At 31.9% G+C, this 16,854-nt stretch overlaps 1 protein-coding gene across 1 annotated transcript; it reads right to left on the bottom strand.

Annotated features, from left to right (window-relative positions):
* Window positions 1-14,779: 14,779 nt before the first annotated feature.
* Window positions 14,780-16,219, bottom strand: LOC114175539. The gene has a single exon (XM_028060294.1). The coding sequence runs from the start codon at window positions 16,217-16,219 to the stop codon at window positions 14,780-14,782; it is 1,440 nt and encodes a 479-aa protein (XP_027916095.1).
* Between the last annotated feature and the right edge of the window lie 635 nt (window positions 16,220-16,854).

Raw genomic sequence — 16,854 nt, 5'->3', positions numbered from 1 at the left:
TTTGCAGGTAAGTCTTGTTAAATTTCAAAATTTGTAATAAGGTTCATTTGATAAATTTAAAAACTTGGATGGTATGTTCATGATATATTTAAAAACTTTGCAGGTATATCCCTAATAAATTTAAAAAATTGCAGGAAGGTCCTTCTAATAAATTGAAAAACTTTGAAAGTAGGTCCGTGATAAATTAAAAAACTTTCAAGTAGGCCCTTGATAAATTTAAAAGTTTTACAAGTAGGTCCTTCATAAATTTAAAATATTTCCGGGTAAGTCCTTGTTAAATTTAGAAACTTTGCAAGTAAATCCCTTATAAATTTAAGAACTTTGCAAGTAAGTCCCTCATAAATTTAAAAACATTGAAGGAATGTTCTGATAAATTTAAAAACTTTGCAAATAGGTCCCTTAAAACTTAAAAGCTTTGCAGGTTAATCCCTTATAAATTTAAAAACATTGCAAGTAGGTCCCTGCTAAATTTAAAAATTTTGCAGGTAAGTCCCATATAAATTTAAAAACTTTGCATGTAGGTGCCTCAAATAAATTTAAAATTTTGCAGGTAACTCCTTAATAAATTTAAAAACTTTGCAGGTACGTTCCCTGGTAAATTTAAAAACTTTACAGGTAGGTCCATGTTAAATTTAAATTGCCTTCAAGTAGGTCCTTTATAAATTTAAAAACTTTGTATAGGTCCTTTAGAAAATTAAAAAGTTTGCAGATAAGTCCTTGATAAATTTAAAATTGGCATGTACGTCCCTGATAAATTTAAAAGCTTTGCATGTAAGTTTGTGATCAATTTAAAACATTTGCAATTAGGTCCCTCTGATAAATTTAAAAACTTTGTACATAAGTTCCTGATAAATCCTTGATAAATTTAAAAATTTTGCAGGTAAATCCTTGATAAATTTAAAAAATTTGCATGTAGTCCCTGTTAAATTTAAAAACTTTGCAAGTAAGTCCCTAATAAATTTGAAAACTTTACAGGTAGGTCCCTGATAAATTTAAAAACATTACAGGTAAGTCCCTCTGATAAATTTAAAAATTTTGCAAGTAGGTCCTTGACAAATTTGATAATTTTGCAGATAGGTACCTTATAAATTTAAAATCGTTGCAGGTAGGTCCCTCTGATAAATTTAAGAATTTTGCAAGTAAGTCCCATATAAATTTAAAAACTTTGCATGTAGGTGCCTGATAAATTTAAAATTTTGCAGGTAACTCCTTGATAAATTTAAAAACTTTGCAGGTACGTTCCCTGGTAAATTTAAAAACTTTACAGGTAGGTCCATGTTAAATTTAAATTGCCTTCAAGTAGGTCCTTTATAAATTTAAAAACTTTGTATAGGTCCTTTAGAAAATTAAAAAGTTTGCAGATAAGTCCTTGATAAATTTAAAATTGGCATGTACGTCCCTGATAAATTTAAAAGCTTTGCATGTAAGTCTGTGATCAATTTGAAACATTTGCAATTAGGTCCCTCTGATAAATTTAAAAACTTTGTACATAAGTTCCTGATAAATTTCACGAATTTTCAAGTGGGTGTCTTATAAGTTTAAAAACTTTGTAAGTAGATTCATGATAAATTTATAAACTTTGTAGGTATGTCCTTAATAAATTTAAAAATTTGCAGTGAGGTCCCTCAAATAAATTGAAAAACTTTGAAGGTAGCTCCGTGATAAATTTAAAAACTTTGCAGGTAGGTAGGTCCTTGATAAATTTAAAAGCTTTGCATATAGGTCCCTTATAAATTTAAAAAGTTTGTAGGTAGGTCCTTAATATAATTAAAATATTTGCAGGTAGTTCCCTCTTAAATTTAAAAACTTTGCAAGTAGGTCCCTTATAAATTTAAAACTTTGAACATAAATCCTTGATAAATTTAAAAATTTTGCAGGTAAATCCTTGATAAATTTAAAAAATTTGCATGTAGTCCCTGTTAAATTTAAAAACTTTGCAAGTAAGTCCCTAATAAATTTGAAAACTTTACAGGTAGGTCCCTGATAAATTTAAAAACATTACAGGTAAGTCCCTCTGATAAATTTAAAAATTTTGCAAGTAGGTCCTTGACAAATTTGATAATTTTGCAGATAGGTACCTTATAAATTTAAAATCGTTGCAGGTAGGTCCCTCTGATAAATTTAAGAATTTTGCAAGTAAGTCCCATATAAATTTAAAAACTTTGCATGTAGGTGCCTGATAAATTTAAAATTTTGCAGGTAACTCCTTGATAAATTTAAAAACTTTGCAGGTACGTTCCCTGGTAAATTTAAAAACTTTACAGGTAGGTCCATGTTAAATTTAAATTGCCTTCAAGTAGGTCCTTTATAAATTTAAAAACTTTGTATAGGTCCTTTAGAAAATTAAAAAGTTTGCAGATAAGTCCTTGATAAATTTAAAATTGGCATGTACGTCCCTGATAAATTTAAAAGCTTTGCATGTAAGTCTGTGATCAATTTGAAACATTTGCAATTAGGTCCCTCTGATAAATTTAAAAACTTTGTACATAAGTTCCTGATAAATTTCACGAATTTTCAAGTGGGTGTCTTATAAGTTTAAAAACTTTGTAAGTAGATTCATGATAAATTTATAAACTTTGTAGGTATGTCCTTAATAAATTTAAAAATTTGCAGTGAGGTCCCTCAAATAAATTGAAAAACTTTGAAGGTAGCTCCGTGATAAATTTAAAAACTTTGCAGGTAGGTAGGTCCTTGATAAATTTAAAAGCTTTGCATATAGGTCCCTTATAAATTTAAAAAGTTTGTAGGTAGGTCCTTAATATAATTAAAATATTTGCAGGTAGTTCCCTCTTAAATTTAAAAACTTTGCAAGTAGGTCCCTTATAAATTTAAAACTTTGAACATAAATCCTTGATAAATTTAAAAATTTTGCAGGTAAATCCTTGATAAATTTAAAAAATTTGCATGTAGTCCCTGTTAAATTTAAAAACTTTGCAAGTAAGTCCCTAATAAATTTGAAAACTTTACAGGTAGGTCCCTGATAAATTTAAAAACATTACAGGTAAGTCCCTCTGATAAATTTAAAAATTTTGCAAGTAGGTCCTTGACAAATTTGATAATTTTGCAGATAGGTACCTTATAAATTTAAAAACGTTGCAGGTAGGTCCCTCTGATAAATTTAAGAATTTTGCAAGTAAGTCCCATATAAATTTAAAAACTTTGCATGTAGGTGCCTGATAAATTTAAAATTTTGCAGGTAAGTCCTTGATAAACTTAAAAACTTTGCAAGTAGGTCCCTTATAAATTTAAAAACTTTGTAGGTAGGTCCCTAATATAATTAAAATATTTGGAGGTAGTTCCCTCTTAAATTTAAAAACTTTGCAAGTAGGTCTCTTATAAATTTAAAACTTTGAAGGTAAGTCCTTGATAAATTTAAAAATTTTGCAGGTAAATCCTTGAAAAATTTAAAATATTTGCATGTAGTCCCTGTTAAATTTAAAAACTTTGCAAATAGGTCCCTAATAAATGAAAAAACTTTGCAGGTAGGTCCTTGATCATTTTTAAAACTTTACAGGGAGGTCCCTAGATAAATATGAAAACTTTGCAGGTAGGTCCCTGATAAATTTACAAACTTTGCAAATAGGTCCCTAAGAAATTTAAAATATTTGAAGATAGCTCCTCGATAAATTTAAAAACTTTGAAAGTAGGTCCCTGAAAAATTTAAAATTTGTACATATAACTCCCTAATAAATTTTAAAAACTTTTGAAATAGGTCCTTTATAACTTAAAAGCTTTGCAGGTTGATCCCTTATAAATTTAAAAACATTGCAAGTAGGTGTTTGCTAAATTTAAAAACTTTGCAGGTAAGTACTTGATAAATTTAAAATATTGGCATGTACATCCCTATTATATTTTAAAAGTTTGCAAGTAAGTCTCTAATAAATTTGAAAACTTTGCAGATAAGTCCCTCTGATAAATTTAAAAATTTTGCAAGTAGGTCCCTAACAAATTTGAAAACTTTGCAGGTAGATGCCTAATAAATTTAAAAACGTTGCAGGTAGGTCCATCTGATAAATTTAAGAATTTTGCAAGTAAGTCCCACATAAATTTAAAAACTTTGCATGTAGGTGCTTAATAAATTTAAAATTTTGCAGGTAAGTCCCTAATAAATTTAAATTATTTGCAGGAAGGTGGATGTTAAATTTAAAAATTTTGCAAGTTGATCCTTATAAATTTAAAAACTTTACAGGTAGGTCCATGTTAAATTTAAATTGTTTTTAAGTTGGTCCTTTATAAATTTAAAAAATTTGTATAGGTCCCTTAGGAAATCAAAAAATTTGCAGTTAGGACCCTGTGGTAAATTTAAAAACTTTGTACATAAGTTCCTGATAAATTTCACGAATTTTCACGTGGGTGTCTTATAAATTTTAAAACTTTGTAAGTAGATTCATGATAAATTTATAAACTTTGCAAGTATGTCCTTAACAAATTTAAAAATTTGCAGTGAAGTCCCTCTAATAAATTGAAAAACTTTGAAGGTAGCTCCGTGATAAATTGAAAAACTTTGCAGGTAGGTCTTTGATAAATTTAAAATCTTTGCATATAGGTCCCTAATAAATTTTAAATAGTTGCATGTAGGTGCCTATAAATTTAAAAACTTTGCAGGTAGGTTCCATATAAATTTAAAAACTTTGCAGGTAGGTCCCATATAAATTTAAAAAGTTTGTAGGTAAGTCCCTAATATAATTAAAATATTTGAGTGTAGTTCATTCTTAAATTTAAAAACTTTACAAGTAGGTCCCTTATAAATAAGTCCTTGATAAATTTAAAAATTTTGCAGGTAAGTCCTTGATAAATTTAAAATATTTGCAAGTAGTCCATGTTAAATTTAAAAACTTTGCAAATAGGTCCCTGATAAATTAAAAACCTTTGCATGTAGGTCCTTGATCAATTTTAAAACTTTACAGGTAGGTCCCTGATAAATTTAAAAACTTTGCAAATTAGTCCCTAAGAAATGGAAAATATTTTCAGATACGTCCTTGATAAATTTAAAAACTTTGCAACTAGGACCCTGATAAATTTAAAAATTTTGTAGACAAGTCCCTGATAAATTTAAAAACTTTGAAAATAGGTCCGTTATAACTTAAAAGCTTTGCAGGTTGATCCCTTATAAATTTAAAAACATTTCAAGTATTTGCATGTACGTCCGTGTTAAATTTAAAAATTTTGCAAGTAAGTCCCTAATAAATTTGAAAACTTTGCAGGTAGGTTCTGATAAATTTAAAAACATTGCAAGTAAGTCCCTCTTATAAATTTAAAAATTTTGCAAGTAGGCCCCTGAGAAATTTGAAAACTTTGCAAGTGGGTCCCTTATAAATTTAAAAACGTTGCAGGTAGGTCCCTCTGATAAATTTAAGAATTTTGAAAGTAAGTCCCATATAAATTGAAAAACTTTGCATGTAGGTGCCTGATAAGTTTAAAATTTTGTAGGTAAGTCCTTGATAAAATTAAAATATTTGCAGGTAGGTCCATGTTAAATTTAAAAATTTTGCAAGTTGATCTCTTAAAAATTTTAAAACTTTGCAGGTACGTCCCATGGTAGATTTAAAAACTTTGCAGGTAGGTCCCTCTGATAAATTTAAGAATTTTGAAAGTAAGTCCCATATAAATTGAAAAACTTTTCATGTAGGTGCCTGATAAATTTAAAATTTTGCAGGTAAGTCCTTGATAAATTTAAAATATTTGCAGGTAGGTCCATGTTAAATTTAAAAATTTTGCAAGTTGATCTCTTATAAATTTAAAAACTTTGCAGGTACGTCCCCTGGTAGATTTAAAAACTTTGCAGGTAGGTCCATGTTACATTTAAATTGCTTTCAAGTAGTTCCTTTATAAATTTAAAAACTTTGTATAGGTCCCTTAGAAAATAAAAAAGTTTGAAGATAAGTCCTTGATAAATTTAAAATCTTGGCAGGTACGTCCCTAATAAATTTAAAAACTTTGCATGTAGGTCTGTGATCAATTTAAAAAATTTGCAGTTAGGTCCCTCTGATAAATTTAAAAACTTTGTACATAAGTTCCTAATAAATTTCACGAATTTTCAAGTGGGTGTCTTATAAATTTAAAAACTTAGTAAGTAGATTCATGATAAATTTATAAACTTTGCTGGTAGGTCCCTTGATCATTTTTAAAACTTTACAAGGAGGTCCCTAAACAAATATGAAAACTTTGCAGGTAGATCCCTGATAAATTTACCAACTTGTCAAATAGGTCCCTTAGAAATTTAAAATATTTGTAGATAGGTCCTTGATAAATTAAAAAACTTTGAAAGTAGGTCCCTTATAACTTAAAAGCTTTGCAGGTTGATCCCTTATAAATTTAAAAACATTGCAAGTAAATCCCTGCTAAATTTCAAAACTTTGAAGGTAAGTCCCTGCTAAATTGAAAAACTTTGAAGGTAGCTCCATGATAAATTTAAAAACTTTGTAGGTAGGTCGTTGAAAAATTTAAAAGCTTTGCATATAGCTCCTTAATAAATTTTAAATATTTGCATGTAGGTCTCTATAAATTTAAAAACTTTGCAGGTAGGTTTCTTATAAATTTAAAAACTTTGCAGGTAGGTACCATATAAATTTAAAAAGTTTGCAGGTAGGTCCCTAATATAATTAAAATATTTAAAGATGAGAAATAAGAGAGGAGAGATGAGAGATGAGAGATAAGAGATGAGAGATGAGAGATGAGAGATGAGAGATGAGAGATGAGAGATGAGAGATGAGAGATGAGAGATGAGAGACGAGAGATGGAGGAGAGATGAGATATAAGAGGTAAGAGATAAGAGATAAGAGACAAGAGGCAAGAGACAAGAGATAAGAGATAAGAGATAAGGGATAAGAGACAATAGACAATAGATAAGAGATAAGAGACAAGAGACAAGAGACAAGAGACAAGAGACAAGAGACAAGAGACAAGAGACAAGAGACAAGAGACAAGAGAAAAGAGATAAGAGATAAGAGAAAAGAGATAAGAGATACGAAATAAGAGAAAGAAGATAAAAGATAAGAGATAATAGATAAGAGATAAGAGTTAAGAGATAAGAAAAAAGAAAATCGTGATAAGAGATAAGAAAAAAAACGACAAATAAAAAATAAGGAAATAAAAAATTTAAAAAGTGAAAAAAATACAAAAAAATAAAATAAAAACATTAAAAATAAGATAAAAAATTAAAAAATGAAAGATGAGAGATGAGAGATAAGAGATGAGAGATGAGAGATGCGAGATAAGGGATGAGAGATGAGAGATGAGAGATGAGAGATGAGAGATGAGAGATGAGTGATGAGAGATGAGTGATAAGAGATAAGAGATAAGAGATAAGAGATAAGAGATAAGAGATAAGAGATAAGAGATAAGAGATAAGAGATAAAAGGTAAGAGGTAAGAGATAAGAGAGGGATAAGGGATAAGGGATAAGGGATAAGGGATAAGGGATAAGGGATAAGGGATAAGAGATAAGAGGTAAGAGGTAAGAGGTAAGAGGTAAGAGGTAAGAGATAAGAGCTAAGGGACAAGGGACAAGGACAAGGGACAAGGGACAAGGGACAAGGGACAAGGGACAAGGGACAAGGGACAAGGGACAAGGGACAAGGGACAAGGGACAAGGGACAAGGGACAAGGGACAAGGGACAAGGGACAAGGGACAAGGGACAAGAGACAAGTGACAAGGGACAAGGGACAAGGGACAAGGGACAAGGGACAAGGGACAAGAGACAAGAGACAAGAGACAAGAGACAAGAGACAAGAGACAAGAGAGAAGAGACAAGAGACAAGAGATAAGAGATAAGAGATAAAAGATGAGATATAAGATAAGAGATAAAAAAAATGGAAATAAAAGATTTAAAAAGTGAAAAAAAAGTACAAAAAAAGAGAAAAAAATTAAAATTCAAAGTAAAAATTAAAAATAAGAATTATTAAAAAATAAGAAAACTTTATATAAATGGAAAAATATCAAGAAAAAAGGCTAAAAAAAGAAATAAAAAAGAAAGAAAATTAATAAAATCTAAAAGACAATGGAAAAAAAAATAAGAGACACAAGATAAGATAATATATATAAGATGTGAGATAAGAGAGAAGAGACAAGAAACTAAAAACAAAATATAAGAGATATGATACAAGACAAAAGAATCTAGAGATGAGAGATGAGACATAAGAGTAGAGATGAGATATAAGACATGAGATATAAAATTAATATTATAAGAGTTGATAGATATGAGATAAGAGATAAGAGAAAGAGACAAAAGATAAGAGCTAATATATAAGAGGTAAGATCTGAGAGATAAGAGATGAGAGATGAGAGATGAAAGATGAAAGATAAGAGATAAAAGATAAAAGATAAAAGATAAAAGATAAAAGATAAGATATAAGATATAAGATATAAGAGATAAAAGATAACAGATAACAAATAAAAAAATGGAAATAAAAGATTTAAAAAGTGAAAAAAAAAACAAAAAAGAGAAAAACATTAAAAATTAAATTAAAAATTAAAAATAAGAAATATTAAAAAATAAGAAAACTTTTAATAAATGGAAAAATAAGAAGAAAAAAAGGCTAAAAAAGAAATAAAAAAAAGAAAGAAAATTAATAACTCTAAAAGACAATGGAAAAAAAATAAGAGACACAAGATAAGATAATATATATATATATATATATATATATATATATTCCTGCAGAGAACAAATAAGATAAGTTAGGCACAAATATCACCTTACCCATATAGTCCGCTATCTCCTCAGTAGGCCTCTTCCCGGTTGGCATCTGTCTGTTTGGACCCGGTAGGGGTTACCAGGAGCTCCGAAGCTCAATTTAGTCCCTGCTAAATTTAAAAACATTGCAAGTAAATCCCTGCTAAATTTAAAAACTTTGAAGGTAAGTCCCTGCTAAATTGAAAAACTTTGAAGGTAGCTCCATGATAAATTTAAAAACTTTGTAGGTAGGTCCTTGATAAATTTAAAAACATTTCAAGTAAATCCCTGCTAAATTTAAAAACTTTGAAGGTAAGTCCATGCTAAATGGAAAAACATTGAAGGTAGCTCCATGATAAATTTAAAAACTTTGTAGGTAGGTCCTTGATAAATTTAAAAGCTTTGCAGATCCCTATTATAATTAAAATATTTAAAGATGAGAGATGAGAGATGAGAGATAAGAAATGAGAGATGAGAAATGAGAGATGAGAGATGAGAGATGAGAGACGAGATAATAGATAAGAGATAAGAGATAAGAGATAAGATATAAGAGATAAGAGATAAGAGATGAGAGATGAGAGATGAGAGATGAGAGATGAGAGATGAGAGATGAGAGATGAGAGATGAGAGATGAGAGATGAGAGATGAGAGAATAGATTAGAGATAAGAGATAAGAGATAAGAGATAAGAGATAAGAGACAAGAGATAAGAGACAAGAGATAAGTAATAAGAGATAAGAGATAAGAGATAAGAGATAAGAGATAAGAGACAAGAGATAAGAGATAAAAGATAAGAGATAAGAGATAATAGATTAGAGATAATAGATTAGAGATAAGGGATAACAGATTAGAGATAAGGGATAAGAGATAAGAGATAAGAGATAAGAGACAAGAGACAAGAGACAAGAGATAAGAGACAAGAGATTAGAGAGAAGAGACAAGAGATAAGGGATAAGAGATAAGAGATAAGAGATAAAAGATGAGATATAAGATAAGAGATAAAATAAATGGAAATAAAAGATTTAAAAAGTGAAAAAAAAAGTACAAAAAAAGAGAAAAAAATTAAAATTCAAAGTAAAAATTAAAAATAAGAATTATTAAAAAATAAGAAAACTTTATATAAATGGAAAAATATCAAGAAAAAAGGCTAAAAAAAGAAATAAAAAAAGAAAGAAAATTAATAAAATCTAAAAGACAATGGAAAAAAAAATAAGAGACACAAGATAAGATAATATATATAAGATGTGAGATAAGAGAGAAGAGACAAGAAACTAGAAACAAAATATAAGAGATATGATACAAGACAAAAGAATCTAGAGATGAGAGATGAGACATAAGAGTAGAGATGAGATATAAAATTAATATTATAAGAGTTGATAGATATGAGATAAGAGATAAGAGAAAGAGACAAAAGATAAGAGATAAAATATAAGAGGTAAGATCTGAGAGATAAGAGATGAGAGATGAGAGATGAAAGATGAAAGATAAGAGATAAGATATAAGAGATAAAAGATAAAAGATAAGATATAAGATATAAGAGATAAAAGATAAAAGATAACAGATAACAGATAAAAAAATGGAAATAAAAGATTTAAAAAGTGAAAAAAAAAACAAAAAAGAGAAAAACATTAAAAATTAAATTAAAAATTAAAAATAAGAATTATTAAAAAATAAGAAAACTTTTAATAAATGGAAAAATAAGAAGAAAAAAAGCTAAAAAAGAAATAAAAAAAAGAAAGAAAATTAATAAACTCTAAAAGACAATGGAAAAAAAATAAGAGACACAAGATAAGATAATATATATATATATATATATATATATATATATATATATATATATATATATATATATATATATATATATATATATATATATATATTCCTGCAGAGAACAAATAAGATAAGTTAGGCACAAATATCACCTTACCCATATAGTCCGCTATCTCCTCAGTAGGCCTCTTCCCGATTGGCATATCTCTGTTTGGACCCGGTAGGGGTTACCAGGAGCTCCGAAGCTCAATTTAGTCCCTGCTAAATTTAAAAACATTGCAAGTAAATCCCTGCTAAATTTAAAAACTTTGAAGGTAAGTCCGTGCTAAATTGAAAAACTTTGAAGGTAGCTCCATGATAAATTTAAAAACTTCACGAGTGGCTTTGTGAATGGAAATGTTGGAAATGTTGGCGTGCGTTCAGCTTTAGGTCGATTTGAGTTGATCACGGTGAACTGGTTCGGGGTTATGGTGATCACGAGACCGTGAAGGGGGAGGATGAATGAAGGCGATGAAACTTTTTAAAGGGGGAGGTACGATGAGGGTGCGAGAATGACGAGAGTGATGATGGAAGATATGCATACGAATTCAACAGTAATGTGGTAATGCACCAACAGATTCAATGAGCCAAATAAAATAAAAATGACAAGCCAAAGCTCAGTATATATGATTACATTATGTTCATTCTCAAGCACGATGCAAACTGCACCAGATTCACATTCAAGTATGCAAATGAAGTGTTTACCTCTTGCAGTCCTCCCTATCAGTCTCTTTGCGACTCAAACGATTCTCTCCTCTCTTCTTCGCTTCCGTTCCCCCTCCTTCTTGCTTTTTTTTTCCTTTGCTTATGTATGGAGTTGCCTTTTAGTCATGGCTGCACTGCTATGCTCAGACTGCCCCTGGTTGTTGCCACAGTGGCACACCAATACCCCACCTTTCTTCCTCTGCTGTCCAAAAACCCCCCCAACCACTCTGGCCATATTTTGCATGGCATAGTCAAGTCAAATGACTTTTTTGTTATTACCCTTTTTTTTATATTTTATATATATTTTTCATATTTATTATTTTTTTAAGAGCAGAAAAACAAAATGGTGTGAAAATAAAAATAAAATGGAAATTAAAATTAAAAGAAAAATAAAATAAAATAAGATAAAGTGAAGTAAAAAATAAAATAAAATAACATAAGATAAAATAAAACAAGATAAAATAGATAAATAAAAAGCAAGATAAAATTAAAATTAAAATAAAAAACAAAAACAAATAAATAAATAAAAGAAAAGGAGTATATATGTACATTCAAATTAATGTTGATTTTTTTGTGATGTGTTTTTTCTTCTCTTTTTTTATTTTTATTTTTTTAAAATAATTTCTTAGTTAATTGTTTTATTAACCGGACAAAATTGAGTGTTGACAGCTGCCCCTCTTTACTTAAATTTTATTAGATAATATAAAAATTGGAATTTTCATATTATCATAATGAAAAATAAGTAAAGATATAAACACTAATTTTGTCCGAATTCCAAAGAGAAAGGGATAAATAAAACTAATTTAGAGGGATGAGATGACCAAATCCAAGAAGAGGGCCAGGATATGGAAAGTGAAAGAAAATGGATTCACCAGGTCTTATCCAGGGTGGGGGAAAGAAATCACTGACCATTCTATCAGAGAGGGTTGTGAAGAAAGGAGGATAGGGATAAGGTGTCATAACCTTAGCAGAGTGTCGTAACCCAGATATGCAAGAGAAACAAGGTGTCGTAACCTTGGTGCAGAGATCAGGGTGTCATAACCCCGATATGCAAGAGACACAAGGTGTCGTAACCTTGGTGCAGAGATCAAGGTGTCGTAACCCCGATATGCAAGAGAAACAAGGTGTCGTAACCTTGGTGCAGAGATCAGGGTGTCGTAACCCCGATATGCAAGAGAAACAAGGTGTCGTAACCTTGGTGCAGAGATCAGGGTGTCGTAACCCCGATATGCAAGAGAAACAAGGTGTCGTAACCTTGGTGTAGAGATCAGGGTGTCGTAACCCCGATATGCAAGAGAAACTTAATTGATAGGAATTTTGTAACTTGAAGGAGGAAACCTGAATGTTTGTTGATCTTTTCGCATTTTTGAAAGTGAAGAAAATGATAACCATTCATATGAATGAAGATGGCTCCAATATGATGATTTTGTCTTGATGGATTGATGTCGACACATGTTATGAGAAAAGATTTTTGAATTTCTTACCACTAGGTGTCAAACCCTTAATGCTAGAATGAGGGTGTCGAAACCCTGATATGAAAAGACGAAAGCCTGGTGAAAAAGTTGAATGTGTTTTGTCTTTTGTTCTTTTCACGCATGTCTGAGTCAATTGTTTTATTTATGATCGTCAAATTCATATTTATTTTCAATGTTTTATGAAATTGAGGAATGTCACACTTATTGGGATGTAATGCTCAAAATGTTAACTTGACTTTCTCTTTCGAAATATGCGTGCACGCTTGCTCGGGTTCACGGAAAAGTGAAAAGCAAGAGATGTTTGGGAGGATTTTGAGGAGGCTTGGATAACCATGTGGGCTCATCATTTCTCTTAAACTCCTAAAAGAAGATCTAACTTGTGAATGTCAGGATGAAGAACACGAGAGACCCAAAGATTGCCCCTGTTTTGGTATATGGGAAAAAGGGTATGAGGATATAGATCAATGAATGTTATGGTGACATATTCACATGAAACCCGGAAAGCTGCCCCAGCTTTGGTATTCATAGAAGAATTTTGATTGAACAAGGGGTTTTGTTTCCGAATATGGGGATTCATGAGCGTTGGGTGAGAAATTTATGTGAGACTCACAAAATTGCCCCAATTTTTGTGTATGGAGGAGAAATTGGATGAACAAGGGTATTGTTTCAAAAGAGGTAGTGGAAATGGAAAGGATTGACTGAAAAGGATTGGATGAAAAGGATTGCCCCAGTTGGTTTGTTTTTCCTTTGCTTGCTTTTGACTAGATGATAAGGAGTTCTCTTCTTCTTGAGACATCATCATTTTTTCACATTTTTTTATTGAATTTTTTCATTCGCTCAATTTTAACGACTGCATTGTCAGCCATGTCACCTTATCATAGAATTAAGCTTTCAGAAAATTAGAGCGATCATTTTTCAATCAGTGTGGACTTTTATTTGGCTTGTAACATGATTGTGGGTTGAAAGGTTTTGAAAGAAAGGACGTAAAGGCCCAAATGAGTGTCTATCAGTTATCACTTTTGAAACTCGGGTTATCATATAGGTATTGTATGACTTATTTGTCCACTTTTTGAACGCTACACTTTTCTCAGATTTTATCTCCATTTTTCATTTGTCATCACTTGTGATTTCTTCCTTCCTTTTTTCCTTGATGACCTTCATTTGATTACTGAGTGCTTTGTACGCGCGTTTTAAGCTAACCTTTACTATAATGATAACCCTTGTTTGAGGACATTTTTGAACAAAGACTTATCTTTGGCTCAATGGGGGTAGCAAGGGATAATTTTTACTTTTATGAATATAGAAAGATGGCCACACATCATTTCAAATTCGAATTGCTTTATTTTCAAAAGGTTAACTCTACGACAAAACTCGATGACCTTAACACAAGTTGCCTCTTTTTTATTTTTTTTTTTGTTTTTTTTTTTGTTTTTGCTCAAACTGCCCTCTTGGGTTTTCAATCTAGCAAAATTATTTGATTTGTCCTAATGGATTAAGAGATCACCTTAGTAGCACAAGCGAGGATAACCTTGGCAAATTTGCCCCAATATGAAGGTTCGGGTTTATTGATATGGGTGGTAGAAACGACGTTACGACAGATCCTTTATTTTGGGGAAGCGAAGGGCGAGGGATTTCAAGCAATAGGCACACGAATATTTCAAAAGAAAACACCAAGTAGTTCCTGATTAAAACATTTGACCTCCAAAAAGCATGATTCCCCATTATTCTTTTCTTCTTTTTGATTATTCATTTTCCTCTTTTTTTTTTTTTTTTTTGAAAGACATGAATTTGACGATTTGCAAGAAAAACAAGTGACTCAGAACGTTGCTTTTGACCTTCATTCATGTCATTTCTTTTCATCTTTCACTCTTTTCCGTGACACCCTTTTAGGATTTGTTTTCAAGTAAAACTAGGAGAAACCCCGTGATGACTAAACGCAGTGGAGTTCATGGATGAAATCGTGTCATTAATGAGCAAAGTTCTCATAGCAAGCAAACAAAACAACATCAATTTCACTGTTACAATGAATTATGCTTTCTTATGTGGTCCTAGAGCCCACTTCATTTCTCCATAGCGTTTGCAAAGGCGTTGCCATACCTTGCCTCAGTGGTGAGTTGATTTCATTCAAACTTTAACTGTCCTGAATCAATCAAGGATTGCACTTTACGCTTGAGTCCCCAACAATTTTCAGTTGAATGGCCAATAGCCCCTCCATGATAATCACATCTTGCATCTGCGTCATAAGTTTTAGGGTACGGGGGCTTGACAGGCTTCATCGGGCAAATAGAGGCCAAACCTCTTTGGAGAAGACTTGGGAGCAATGCTGCATAGGTCATAGGGATAGGAGTGAAACTCACAAGTCTATTGTCTTGATTAACATTTCCCTGTACAGTGGTTCGGTGGGAAGTTGAGTTCGAATCGGTTCTCCAATTTTGTCCTGGAAAGGCTCCGGAATGAGGGTAGGTCAAGGGTATTTGAGCAGTGGGACATGATTGAGCTTTCCGATCTCTCCTCTTCCCAGGTTTAGAAATGGACTCGTTCACACTCGCTATCATGGCAGAAGCATGTGTGATCTTCCCTGTCTTCACACCAATTTCAATTCTTTCTCCGATTATCACCAAGTCTGCAAAGCTTGAGGAAACATTACTCACCATGCGCTCATAGAAGGGTGATTCCAGAGTGTCTATAAACATAGTTGCCATCTCTTTATCAGGCAAAGGTGGCACCACTTGAGCAGCAATCTCCCTCCATCTCCGAGCGTACTCTTTGAACGCCTCAAACTCCTTCTTCGCCATATTTTGCAACTGCAACCTACTAGGCGTTGTATCACTATTGTATCCATATTGCCTCAAGAATGCATCAGCCAGATCTTTCCATGAACGAATGTGAGTTGGTTCCAAAAGCGTATACCAATTAAGAGCGATGCCAATTAAGCTTTCCTGGAAGAAGTGAATTAGTAGCTTTTCATCATGAGCATAGGCAGTCATCTTCCTACAAAACATGGTTATATGGTTCTTTGGACAAGTATTCCCTCGATACTTCTCAAATTCTGGCAACTTGAACTTTGGGGGTATCACCACGTCTTGGACCAAGCATAGTCCAGTAGCATCACTGAATGCGAAATTCCTTTCCCCTTCTATGGCTTTCAACCTCTTATCAAGCATTTCTAATTTACTTTCTTCGTCCTTAACGTCCCCAGGTGCAGCGATAGACTTCACATCATGTTGCTTTGTCTCTACCATGTTCACTATATTTGGATGAGTGGTTTCCCCAGAACATGTGGAAGTAGCAGCTTCAAGCTTATTTTCTTCTTTAACCGCATTGTTTTCAACATTTTGAACGTAAACTTTCCTCGAGTCCACTCCAGGGGGTGGAGTGTAATCTGAAGGGAGGCTAGATGGAGGACAAGTCTGGTTTTCCTGAACCCTGTGTTGTTGTGGTGTGCACGTCTCTCCAGGGTTTTGCATGGCATTCAAGGCCTCCAAGATTTGACTCATCTGACTCTTCAATTGTTGGATATCGGTCTTCATCATCTCTGGGGTTTCTCCTTGGTTTTCCATGACTTCGCGATAGGGTCGCGTCCTGTAAGGTGTCTTGGAAGTTTAGCCTATTTTACTTGTATTTTTTAGTTGAAATTTATTGAATGAAATGGATAAAGAAAGAAGGAAATGGAAAGAAAAAGGAAAGATGACATAATGCAATCACTTCTAGTTGGAAATTATAAAGTTGTGAAAAACATTGTCACAAGCATAATGGAAACTAGCACAAAACAGAATCAACAATGTGATCCATACAATAAAGCATCCAAGTGCATAACATTTGAAACACAGGAAGTCATGATTTAATTTTCTTGAGCCCTAGCCATCACATTCTTCATTTCCTCCATCAGTTTCTTGGAGTGGTTGAGGAAAGCTTCAATCCCCTTAGGTGGGTTAAAAATCGGCATTGCAGACTCAGCATCAGCTAGTAACTTAGGGACATTTTCGATGGCTCCATTAGCGAGGGAGACTAGCTGCAAGAAACATATCTTCCAGTGCTCTGTAATTCGTCCTTGTTCCACGACATATTCATTCATTTGAATCATCAATTCTTGATGTCTATTTTCTGATTCTGCATGATGCAAACGTTCTTTCTCTAGTTTCGCCACTGCTTCTTCCACCTGTTGCTCGGCATCATTAAGTTTGATCTGTATGTC

This window comes from Vigna unguiculata, chromosome 3, assembly GCF_004118075.2.
Source record: "Vigna unguiculata cultivar IT97K-499-35 chromosome 3, ASM411807v1, whole genome shotgun sequence".
Taxonomy (NCBI): Eukaryota; Viridiplantae; Streptophyta; class Magnoliopsida; order Fabales; family Fabaceae; genus Vigna; species Vigna unguiculata.
The sequence above is the reverse complement of the archived record's forward strand: the minus strand, read 5'-3'. Positions and strand labels throughout refer to the sequence as shown.